This window comes from Meles meles, chromosome 9, assembly GCF_922984935.1.
Source record: "Meles meles chromosome 9, mMelMel3.1 paternal haplotype, whole genome shotgun sequence".
Lineage (NCBI taxonomy): Eukaryota > Metazoa > Chordata > Mammalia > Carnivora > Mustelidae > Meles > Meles meles.
In genome coordinates, this window is record NC_060074.1 from 83,211,402 (window position 1) to 83,224,741 (window position 13,340).

General features: G+C 39.6%; 1 protein-coding gene across 8 annotated transcripts in view; it reads right to left on the minus strand.

Annotated features, from left to right (window-relative positions):
• Positions 1 to 3,326: 3,326 nt before the first annotated feature.
• MBD5 (methyl-CpG binding domain protein 5) overlaps positions 3,327 to 13,340 on the minus strand; it is a 486,733-nt gene continuing 476,719 nt past the window's right edge. For all 8 annotated transcript variants that reach the window (XM_046019814.1, XM_046019819.1, XM_046019818.1 and 5 more), the window contains 2 exons: positions 8,962 to 9,037; positions 3,327 to 6,034 (listed from right to left, as the gene is read on the minus strand). In XM_046019814.1, coding sequence (XP_045875770.1) covers positions 5,963 to 6,034; positions 8,962 to 9,037 — 148 coding nt within the window. In that variant the 3' untranslated portion in view covers positions 3,327 to 5,962. The remainder of the gene's footprint in view (positions 6,035 to 8,961; positions 9,038 to 13,340) is intronic.

Below are 13,340 nucleotides of genomic sequence, written 5' to 3' on the forward strand. Positions count from 1 at the left end.
AATAGTCTTTCTGGAACACAGACCCGCTCCTATCACACCTCATCCCGAAACCCTGTGGTCGTTCCCCGTCCCCGCTGTGCTGCCGAAGCAGGGTCTGGACAAGGAACCCCCAGATGGCCCCTTTCTTCTTGCCCACTGCCTCCCACCTGCTGCTCCGCGGCTGTTCTCTCAGGCTCCTGTCAGTCTCCGGCCTTACATGCGCCATTCTCTCTGCCCCAGCACACTCCTTTACCCTTTTCTAGGTCATACACTTCTCCTTTGCCTGAATCTTATTCATCTTTCCTGGGTCCTCACTGAGCTAGGTCAGGGGCCTGCCACGTGCTTCCCAGCCCAGCCCTGATCACCCTTCACGGTACTTACATGTGCCACTGGCCAGCTCCTTGGACTGCTTTGTCTGTGCAGAAAATGGGGTCTTATTCACCACTGTATCCCTACAGCTGCGCACTGGGTGTGGCATAGAGAGGAATTCAAGAACATTTATTATATGAATGAATAGATAATGGTATCTCCAAGATCTACGGAACTCTTCCAACAGAACCTACAGGAGGATCATGCAAAAACTGCTACGTGAACCAACTGTTGTAGAGACCTATTAAAATATATACATAGTATGGCGCTCTGCAGCCAAAGGCCTCATTTTGACCCAAGGCAGGCAACTATACTATTGTTGAGAAAACTTTCGTCACAGAAGCCCCGTACACACATCTGAAGGGGGCCATTAGTCTTCTTGTAAACCAAACAAGGATATTTAGGTAACTTTCCTAAGCCCTACATGGGATTTCTCAAAACATGACTGTCTTGGGTCTCATGATCAAAAGTGTCAAATGTGCTCAGAATGAAACTGAAGCTAACAGATTCTCTTCCTTAATGATGGACTGAGAAGCGCTACTTTGGCATGGATTTTGTTTTGGATTTTGATCTAGGAATCAGTTTCCTGTTGATTACAGCATGCAAAACATGCCAGTATTTCACACAGGCATATGTTTCCTAACTGATTCCATTAAGGCAGTGGTTTTCAAGTCTCACTTTGTCCCCTCCCCCCATCCTAACCCCTATCCCTCTCTCCTCCCCACCCCCCACCCCCGCTCCCCGCCCAGGAGACATTAGGCAACGTCTAGCATCATTTTTGATTGTCACAATTTGGAAGGGATGCTACCCTCTACCCTTAGCATCTGACAAGGGAGGCTACCAAAGGCCCTAGAATGCACAGGACCACCCCCACGACAGGGAATGATCTCACCTAAAATGTCAATAGTGCTAGGTTGAGAAGCCCTGCACTGAGATCACTCTGTAGACACCTTGGTGCACAAGAACTAGGCCCTGTTTATCTGTGTAGTGCTTTCCAGGATGTGTGGAAAAAAAACAAATTAAAAAGTGCTGAAAAGGGGGCGCCTGGGTGGCTTAGTCATTAGGCATCTGCCTTCTGCTTAGGTCATGATCCCAGGGTCCTGCGATCGACCCCCGCATCAGACTCCTTGCTCTGAGGGAAGCCTGCTTTCCCCTCTCCCATTTCCCCTGCTTGTGTTCCCCTCTCTTGCTGTGTCTCTCTCTGTCAAATAAATAAATAAAATATTATAAAAATAAAATAAAAATAAAAAGAAGTATGAAGGCTGTGTTTTTTCCCCCAGCCTATGATTTAGAAATTAAGATGCACAACCTTTTTCTTAAGTAGAATAATTCCATTTGGGGAGGTTTACTGGATAGACCCCAGTCCTGAACCAAAGACTCTCTTACAGAAATATAGTAAGTGGCATTAAGTATGGAATCGAACGGACCCTTGAGTGTGACAAGTTTTGGTGAATTCAAAACCATATTTGTTTTTCCTATTGAATACGTTCAGGTCATTTTTTTTTCCTAAGAAGATAACCATTTGGACAAAAATATCCACTTGAAAGGCAGGTGAAATGTAAGCTGCTACTCTTCTACACAGACAATCCAGTGTATTTATACTTAGTCCATAAAGGCATGATGTTACAAAACACATTTGTATATTGTGAAGCCATCTGGCATCAAATTTTCCAATTTATAGACAACTTTGTATTTACATAACAAATTATTAAATCAACCATTTTTCCGGTTTATAAAAGGTCGCTGAGGTACACACACAGTGTGTATAAAAGCAGATAAGGCTGATAATACATATTTACAGTAGATACAAATTAATCTTTCATATTTGAAGATAATGCTTTTTATATATTTTTTCTGTATCAGACTCCCCACTGTTAGCAGGATTTCCCATGCTTGAGTTGTTTATTGCTTTTTGGCTCACTGATTTATTATTCACTTCTGGGTTGTTTACACGTATGAATTACTAATGTTCTTATCTCTTTGGCTAATGCAAATGTGATAGAGTGAATGAAAGAAAAAGATAAATTAATTCAACATTACAGTTCTGGCTGGTTGATATTATTTTTTCATAGCCCCCAAATGAATCAAGTAATGCACAACTCATTTTATACGCTACATTGAAAAGTCTTGAGACTCGTGTTACACCATTTGGGCATAAATGGGCAAAGTAAACAAGGTATCAGATTTTCAGTAAGGTCTAGAATCTTGGCTTTCTTGTCAGAAAGAGCAATGTCACCAGCATCTTAAGCATCTTAGATTTTTAAAATCTCAGTGCAAAACTGCTTGTGACTTAAAAGGACACGTTGCAAACTGCAGAGAAAATTACCAAATTTAACTACAATGTGTTATCATGGTCTGAAATGAAAAAGGAATCACCTCCTGGGATAAGTCAGTCGGGAATCTTCATAAAACTTACAGAAAGCAAAATATCAGCTCTCTGCTGTTCCCACAATTTTGCAGTGTTATGTTAAAAAAAAAAAAGGATTGTGTTTACTTGAAAAATAGACACAGCAAATAACTCAAAGTCAGGGTCCAAATACAAGACTAAAAGTGGCCCATGATCTCACAAGGAATGAATATTCTTAAAGCATTTACATTCACAATGAGACTGAAAACTACAAACCAAAAATATTCCTTTAAATAAATAAAACCCTGATAGCTTTTAATGCTATAAATGAGACAAATCCAACAAGAGCCACTCAGTTATTTTCATTCATTTGAAATAATCTTTAAAAACTACTTAAAGGTGTAGTTTATTCTCCTTGTGCTTCCTAAGACTGTTAAAGGACACAACATAAAATTAGATTTTCTTTTCCAAGAGGGATATTATGTTCTCTAAAGGAGCAAAAATTTTTCATTATTTCCATTGTCAGATTTGTTGGGGGGAAAAAAAAGAGTTTGTTTATTTTAGGGAATAAAAAAAATGTAATAATGTAAAAGGGCTAGCCTTCATTTTTAAAAAATGAATTGGCTTCAATACAAAGAGAAAGAAATGGCTCTGTGGGCAAAATTCAAGTATGAGTGACCAATTTTTTAATTGTAAAGTAGGTGCAACATTTAAAAAAATGTTACAGCACTGCATGACCTGTAATGCTGACAATATTTACATTAACTGCTTACACAAAACCATAGAACTGTAAAGAGAGGGGGGAAAAAAAAACATGTGGACTAAAACAACAACTCCTAGATCCACGTCAAAGCCGTAAGCAACCAGTGAAATCGTGGGCACAAACATACTTTACATGGCTTACTGATGTAAAGTACACATTGGTGGGGAAGCACACACCTAATTAGCTTGAACTATCTGAAAGAAGGCTTGGTGGACACAAACTCAGTCTAAGGACAGACAGCAAGGGCTAAAAAAACTTCTAGATATCAACACACACGCACACAGACACACACACATAGGCAGACACTGCAACATACAAACACACATATGCGTCTTCCTGGGACTAAAAACAACCTGCAGATGAAACAGTAGAAAAGCAGGTGGTGGGGGAAGAACATTTCTGGTTTAAACATATCAAACACACAAGATGTATCGACTAACCTACACAAAAGATGACTCAGGGTGAGTGCATGAACGGCCAGCAGGTAATCCCACGGTTACATGAAAGACACAATGAACCTACCCCCAGAAGGAAGGGTTCCCACCTCCAGGCCGAGAAGCCTGGGGTAGCCAGTTGCATTCCATCAGGCTTGGGGGTAGGGGTGAGGGTGGGAGTGGAAGGACGGTGAGACACAGGAGACCGGGGGAAGAACTAGAGCTGTTACTATCAAAAGTAAGCCCGGGTGGAGTGCTCTGTGCTGTGGCCCCAAGAAACCAGCTGGAAGAATGACCTTGGTCTCCTTTTTCCTGAGTTACTGGAACTCTGCTACATTGTGGGACTGAGTATGGGGGGTGGATGAGAGAGGAGGGATAACGGAGGTGGTGGGCATTTGGGGATCCAGAGCCTGCTATTGAAAGTCTCCCAGTGACTGGAGCTTTAAGCTGTTGAGTAAGCCCTAGGCTAGGGGAGAAGGTAGCAAGTGCCCTTGAGGGGGTTGAAGGATTTGGGGGGGCTGGTGATTCTAAGCATAAAGGATAATGGATCCCCTTCTTTTGACAATCCATCAATTGAAGTCAGGCTGGAGGCCGGAAACTTCACTCAGGTGCATGCGAGATAGGGTTAGACCACCACCACAAAAATTGTGAAAAAAAGACGGAAAATTATGTTGTGCTACATTTCTTATTAATAACCTTGTACTTTACAATGGCTCACAGTTTTAGGTTTGTATACTTGTAATGTAGTATTTTCTCTCTACATTTGTTTCACATTTTTTTCTTACTTAATATAATATAAATAATTTGGTTAATAGATTTAACCTGCACATTTCAGCCACATTAATATATATAAGAATCTGTTAATGGTATAAATAATTCTTTAAATAAAATAAATCTGATATGTTACATAATACTGATAAAAAATTACCATTGCTAATAATTTTGTAAGCCACCTTCACTTCCGGTGTGAGTAATATGATGAATGGCTATGAAACCTGCATTGATGATTCCTATTTCTTCTTGCCACTACAAAAAAAACTGAATTATAATCAACCTACCTCTGAAAATGGTTTCGAAGTGGGGCTTTTGCCTCCATGTATGGAACAGAGAGTATTACATTGTCAGGTATGGTCTGCAAACAAATCCCACTCTGAGCGTCAATGGTGGTGCAATATAAGCTAGCTAGATCGACAGGTGGCTATCAAACGTTAGCTACAGAAATGACTGAGTAAAATATTCCATCTAAGATTTTTTTTTTATAAAACCTATTCTACTTTAAAACTTAGGTAAAAAAAATATGCAACAAATGGTTGCAGTTTCTGAATTCTTAATTTAGACCTGTGAGCCCTCATCCCTTTAGAAATCGGCAAGATTTTGATTTCCTAGGCACCCGAAATCCAGTCCAGTGCTGCCAGGCAAGGTTCATTCCAAACAGACAATATAAATGGACACTCGGTGGTGTGCGGTGTATGTCATCATTCAGCTAATACATCATCATGCCTTTTCTCTGCTGTTAAATACAAAAACAGCATCTGTTACATTATCATAGAAAAGCATTTAGGTTGTATTTTTATTTATCACTTTACACTGGTAGTCTCTGGTAGGTGTACTCCATAGAAACCAAAGAATTTTGTACACTATTTCTTTGTACAATAAAAGATAGAGTGTGCATTAGGTACGCTTGTACATGACAATATTGTACAATATTTACACTTCTGATATCACCGTGAAATTCTGTATTTTCTATGTACAACACTGAAAAGTCTTCCGAAACATTTGGACATTTCTTATAATCACAATTTTAGTATTATAGAAAAAGTTTCTCAGTAATCTCTTGACCGTTTCTCACTCTTATCAGTCAGGGATTTTGATTGGTTTTCCAGCCTTCATTATCCTTCCTGTTCAAAAAAATACTGTGTCACTGCTTCTTTTAGCACCCTGTGGTGGTGGTAGCGATCTGCTGTGGTATAAATACTGATATAACAGTGGCCATATCAATACCTATCTCTAGATAGATTTATCTGTGCACGTTCCTTTACTCAACACTGCGCATTGGTGGAGTAGTCCCTGTTATCTGGAGATCTTCCTCCTCTTGGGTTTGGGGGGTCTCATTTGTCTGTCTCCCTGTGGGATTTGGTGAACCTGGAAATAAAGAGGTGGAAAAAAACAACAACAGAGGTTGAAAGTACAAACACTGTATGATTTCTGACAAAGAAATGGGGGAGGAAAGAGAGTCCACCTTTCCTTTTCAATCACTGATATCACGAGGCATTTACATTTTCTGTCAAGACCCCAGATCTCAGTGTGTCCCCAGTCACTACAGAGAAGGAGGAATCCTAGGAGTTGATCAGCAGAACAACACGGCGGGAACCCGATAAACAGTGGGACTCCAAGGAGGAACTGGAGAAAATCAAGTGTGGGAAATGCAGTGTGCTGTTGCTACCCCTGCTGCCCATTTAAGACCGAAATAAAGCCTTTCCTGTTAGCGATCCCTAGATCACCAATTTCAGTAAAGTCTAGAAAAGTGGAAAAAATACATACTAAACATGCTTTCTTCTTTCCTTCGTCACCCTACTTATTTTACAACTACTAAGAAGGGTCAAAGATGGTAAGAACACGTGCATAGCTCAACCTTAGGAAGTTTATTCGTGAGAAGACTTGGAGTGAAAAAGAGAATACCACTACCATCTGTTGGCAGATCTGAACTTGTATAGTCTCGGAGGAGCAAGTAGTACAAGTCATCTTTATATGCTAATGCAGAAACTGTAGTGAGTAGGGCCGTGTATCAGGTCGATCTGATACACAGCCGTACTCACTATAGTAGGAACATGGCAGGGCGTGATCGCCAGATATCAGAGAGCAGGTATGGTTCTGAGGGGCAGAGGACAGGTGCGAGGGAAGTGATCTGGTGCCCCACATTGTATGTGGCTACTGATAGGAGAGGGCAAGGTCAAGACCCAGGAAATGCAGGCTAGTCCCGAGGCAGTGGTATAGCTAATGCTTAACAACCAGCTCCCTGTGGAAGGACACAAGCCTACTGTAGCATTTGCCAATTTCCATGGTGTAAAAACTTCCACCACAGCCAATTTCAAAGCTACCATCATAATGTCACAGAACTCATAGTTAGGAGACATGCCCAATCAGTTCTCAAGGTCCACTACAAGTTGGCTTAATTGTACATTTTAAAAATAATGTTTAGGTAACAGCAAAGGCCAATGCTATTCAAAGTCAGATGCAAAAAGCTTTGAAATAATTAAATTTTGAAAAGTAATGTTTATAAGCTTTTCAAACTGTCTCTTCCTCCTAACCTGTCCATATACATCTCTTAAAACCACTAGTTTCTGGTGAAGAGCCATAACTGAAAACTTGTTAAAATTGAGGAAAGAAGACTATCTAAAACTGCAAACAAGTCTTGGTAATCTGTGGACCAAATATGCCTGTAAAGGTATTTTGTTTAGCTGTATGATGCTTTCATCTTTAAAAAATCATTGTCAATGGTTAAAAAAAAGGGGGGGGGAATTTTACTTCCAGACTTTTAGCGTCTTATGGAAAACTGGAAGAGCTTGCAACTCTGGCGTAATTTCTCATACAGCTGAGATCTGCTGGAGTGTGGAAGAAGGAGTGTGCTGGAGAGAGCATGGACTCCAGGTTACCACAATTCCCACCAGTCCTGACTGCCTACTGGCCACAAAGGCCAAATGTCCCACAGCAAAGACCAGCAAGGTGCTCACCAAACCCATTTTCTCTTCTTCCTGAACAGGCACACCGTCTATTACATTTTCCAGTCCATTTGAGTTAAGAAAGCCACGTGATAGGGTCAGACCAGAGGAAAATGAACAGGAGTGCAGCCCTTTGCTTATACTCTTCTCCCACCTGCTGGATGGATGCAAGTGACATAAAGGAGCACTGTGAGGCTCTAGGGAATGGTGGACACTAGATGGAGAAAGAAGAACCCGAGTCTCTAAATGACTGTGTGCAGCAAGCCCTTCCCCAACTAGCACCAGACTGGAGTGAGCAATGCCTTTATGTGTTGCGCCTCTAAGACAGCCTACCCTGACCTCTTGGTTGGCACTTCTCAGCCCCCTTGAGTGCTGTTTTTCTCATACCTGACCCACTTTACTTATTCATAGTATTTGCCTGGTCTTAGAAGGTGTTTAAATGTATAATTCCTGCTTTGGACCTTTCCTAAATTCAATCAGGACATTCAATATCTTAGGGTCTTAATTCATCCATCGGGAAAAGGATGGGTTGGATCACAAAATCTCTATAGCCCATGCCAACACCAACAATCTGTGAGTCTATAACCTGTATCTGTCAATCAGTAGCCACTGAGTGGGTTGTTAGGATCCAGATAAACTTGTTAACACAAAGTGTTGAATAGAAAAAAAGAAATTAGCTTTCATTGCTGAATAGCCTTAGATAATTTACATTTTTTAAAGAAATTACCAAAATTATACTTTGAGTGTTTACACGAGTCACTACGTGGATTAGAGCACAATGATTAAACTTCTCACATTCAATACTATTGTATGAACAGTTCAGTAAAAATGTGAAGAAGGAGTAGACGCAACCTCTCAAAAACCAGAGGTTACAGTGTTCAATAATTTAACAATGGGACTCTGTGCCAAATATTCTGCGTCTTAGGTAACAGTGGAAAGGAAGTGAGAGTTCTGTCTACTCTTGATCTTGACCCTATTGTTCAATTTCCCTTTTTTTTGTTATGGAAAGAGCAAAATTTGCATTATTGACTATTTAGGCAGCACTAGTGGCCACTGTTATTCAGAGTCAAACGCAGCAACCTGTGGTTTGAACTCGAATATTCTGCTGTTCACATTTGGGAAGTTATGTGTGAAAAACAAGTTATCTCAGAAAAAAGACATAGTTAATACTACTAGGTTATTTTTGTCTTAAATTCCTTAAAATCTTCTCTGACGTCAGACTTTTTTTGAGCTTAGTAATTTAGTATTGCTACGTGACTTGCTTGTCAATATTTAAGAGACTTTACCAAAAAGTGCAATACAATTTATTTTCAAAGAAACACAGTATAATGGAAAAATAAATTAACTTACGGTCCCAGACATTTTGTCCAGTTCACTCATGGCCTCATGAATAGCAGCTTCTAAATGGTTATTTAGCTTTCCACTTCTGGAATTAATGAAAATAACACACCAGGTTAATAAATAACACACCAGTCTCAATTTAATCCCTTACTCAGAAAACAGAAGTACCAATTCCACCAGAGAAAGTCAATTTATATTTACATTTGAAAAAGTCAGATGACAAACGCTCCAGGATTCTCACCACTGGATACTAATAATAAAGTCACTAAACAATGAAAAAACGGAATACATGAGAGGGGACAATGGATTCTTTCCCCACCACATGCTTCTTCCCCCGTCTGATGTTTTTGCAAGAAAACGGGGCCATGGGTCGTCTTCTCCACAGATGCAGCTTGTCCTCCAGGATTCCAGCCTGCCCTGCATTGCCTCCTGTTCTGGCTTGTCTTTCGGGCAGCCGGGCCACGCTGCCGCGGGAAGGGTGGAGGGGCTGAACTGCAGACTCTGGCCACTAGGGAGCTCCCTCTGCCCTCTCTGGCGCGTCCTGGCTTCCAGAGTTGAGCAAGCGGAGGCTGAATCTGGTGTGCCTGAGTACGCACGCACGTTGCATGTTCTGGGTGGGCAACAGCTTCGCTTGTCATGACCAAGGCTCCCTCCATGCCTGGGCCCACTGCATATTCCCTCAAACTAAAATGACTTAAGTATCTGAACAGGTAAAGAATGACTCTCTCAGAGTATCTATCACTGGTCTGAATTTTTTCGCTACTCAGCCTCGCATTACGCACGTGTGGTTTGAATAATAAAAAAAAACAGTACATCTGCCACTATTGAAACCATAGGAAGTTGTTGAACTCACTACTTAAAATCAGGCAAATCCATATTATCTTATCTCCTTCTGTAGTTTTGCACCCTTCGTCTACTGTAACTTATTTTTTCCTTTTTTATGTGTATAAGTAATGACCCAATTATTCTGAGTACTAGGGTGATTCATTTCATTCCCCTTATCAGGACAATCACTAGAAAAGGTGCAGAGAGAAACCTTTTCAGAACAGGCTGTCAGCGTGGTTCTCCAAGGGTTAAGTCCCACCTTAGCATCTACACGGAGATTGGAAACTTGCAGTCGTGGAGGATTTTGGCTCATAGTCCCATTTAGTTTGGCTCACATCGTGTTTAAAAATATATTTGAACTTTAGTGGAATGCCTTTAGATGAGGCCTTCGGTTTACCATAGCCCCCAGCAGGTTTTACCCTCATACGCCGGACTGGACAATTCGCACGTTTAGTTTCTGTGTACACCCTGAGGAGTATATTGCCAGGAACATCATGCATGCTCCACATGTTTACTAAAAATTTTGTCCAAAGCTAACACGATGTCTCGATATTTTGGGAAACATTTATGAATTTAAGTCATTTTAACTGAAAAAAAAAAAAGGTTAATGTAATGCTTTTAACTAAATTATGTGGGAAATACAGCACCAACTCCTTCCTCTCACCTTTTGCTGGCCTGTAAGCCAACTTCTAGCTTTTACATTCTTCCCGTTTATTTTTAGAAATATAAACAATGCAGAAAAGTGCATAGAATAAATTAACCCCTAACAAACCCACTTCCAAGAATAAACTGATAATAAATTACCTATTTCCTTTAAGTCTTTTTTACCAAAAAAAAAAAAAAAAGCTGAAATTCATATTTGTCATCAATTCCTAGTCCCATTCTCTCCTCCCCTCTTCCCCAAAGACAACTGTGTTGTGTATCTTTCTAGTAAGTTTTTATATTTTTTTATTTTTAATTTTATTTATTTATTTGAGATTGAGGGAGAGCACAAGCAGAGGGGCAAGGGGAAAGAGAGAAGCAGACTCCTCACTGAGCAGGGAGCCTGACTCAGGGCTTGGTCCCTGGACCCTGAGATCATGACCTGAGCCAAAGGCAGATGCTTAACTGACTGAGACACCCAGGTGACTCTGTTTTTATATTTTATATGTCCATGAATAGTACCTGATATTGTCTTTTATGTGTGTGTGTTTTTTAATATACACACAAAGATGTCTATCAGGTATGTTATGGTATGCATACTATTCTGCAGCTTGGCTCTTTCTCCCTTTTCACTGTCCAAGCACTGAGCACTGTCCAAGTTGATACTGTAATCTATTTGTACACTCTTTTATTTACCTACCCATTCCAGTTTTAAGGGACCATGAGCATCTGGTACAGTCAGTCTGAGTTGCTTTCCCAGTGAAAATTTTGCTATGCCTGATTCTGAGTTACTTGAGGTGGGGGTGGAGGGGTGCAGTCTGATCCCAGGACTCTGCGGGTCCTGTAAGCTTGGTTGGGGTTGGGTTGGGGCCCCATTTATGGGCTGTTTGGCAAAGGTCTTGACGTATCACATGTTGTCTAGCTACCTAACAATATTAAACCCTGAGTAATATGAGTTAAATAGATTTAACTTAACTATTTCTTTTGTATTTAAAAGTATGAATATACATTTCAGAAGATACTTATGTTATGGTTATTTATTATAATATCTTATGGACTTATAATAAACTACTTAAAGTACTCAATGTCTAAAATGAAAGTAAAACATTTCAATGAAAAATCATTAAAGAATTTTGGTTTTCTCACTTTTATCTTAATAGCAAAAATAGCTACTATTTATTGAAAATTGTCAATGTGCCAAGAATTGTGTTAAATCTTCATAAACATTATCTCAATCCTAACAGCAAGCCTATGAGGTAGGCATTATGACAACTGTTTATATGCAATACTTCATGACCTTTTAGGAGAACTGGTAAAACCAATTCTAATTTGGTAATGAAGAAGATGGATATTTAATACAAATAGTTTTTTAAAAATAATAAATTCAAAGAGCCATGAAAAAATTTTCCCTAACTATGAAAAATTGCAATAATATCACCATTAAAGTATAAAAATAATTCACTATTACTTGATGAATAAAAAGATAGAATTTAGGACTTTGTGATCTCATTCTTCAACAAGGTGTTTAAACTGTTTGTAAACAGCTTATATTAATTTAAGCTAAATTAACAGTGTTTTTCCTTTAACAAACTCAAGTAGTTAATAGAGGGAGAAAGGACTACTTGTGGAAGAGAGAATCAATACAGAGAGGTGGGGCATGAAATTACTTGAATGCATCAGGATATTCAAGAGGTAAAAGGAGAGGCTCCCAGGTGTTAAAGCTGCAGACTAATTTTTACACTAACTGGTCAGGTAAGGGAAGAATGAACTTAAAAAAGGAAGAAAAATTTCCATGAGTTCATGAAATGAATAATTAGTCAAAATTCAGTCTTGCAGTACCGAGGGCCTCCCTGTGGAGTCTCTTCCACTATTTTCGATTCCCTGCTGACATTTAATAATAAACATTTTTACTAATGGACACTCTAAAACCTACTTGATTAAGCAATAGATGTTCATATAATCACATTTCTAGTTATTAATGGAGATAATTGCCACTTCTATTCTTCACTGTCTATATTGTCACACATTATCCTTACCTTCACTAATTGAGAAAAAAGGCAGGTACACATCTGTGAATGGTACAGGAAATGAGGGAAATGAGAAATTGCATGTTGCTCTACACTGTCAGTTTAGAATTTAAGCAACTCACTTCATGTAGAACAGAACAAATTTGTGTGACACCTAAATGTCAAGAATCTTAGATTCTGAAACCTAATCCATAGAGAAAGTATGAAAATTGAAGGAAAGTTAGCATGCTGGGGTAACTGGGTGGCTCAGTTGATTAAGCGTCCAACTCTTGGTCTTGGCTAAGGTCATGATCTCAGGGTTGTAGGACCAAGCCACACTTTGGGCTCCACGCTCAGCAGGAAGTCTGCTTGGGATTTTCTCCCTCTCCTTCTGCCTCTCCCCTCCATGTGCTCACACATGTGTGCTCTTCCTCGCTCTCTCTCTCTAATAAATAAATAAATTTTTTTTTTAAAGATTTATTTTTTTGACAGATAGAGATTACAAGTAGGCAGAGAGGCAGAGAGAGAGAGAGAGGAGGAAGCAGGCTCCCAGCCAAGCAGAGAGCCCGATGCGGGGCTCGATCCCAGGACCCTGGGATCATGACCTGAGCTGAATGCAGAGGCTTTAACCCGCTGAGCCACCCAGGCGCCCCTAAATAAATATTTTTAAAAAAGAAAATTTTACATGCTAAGTATAATTTCTTGGTTTTAAATTGGAAGTGTGATTTATTTTATCACTTTATCACTTTTCAGCTTAATAAAAATCAAATTGCCAATTTTTAAGTTTATATGTATGTATAGATAGAAGATTTGATCCTCATTTCAGTGAAAATCATAACAAATCTAAAAGCTATGGAATTTTTTCTTTAATGAAGTTATTTTCTCTTTTAAGTATAAAATGACCCCAAGTAACAT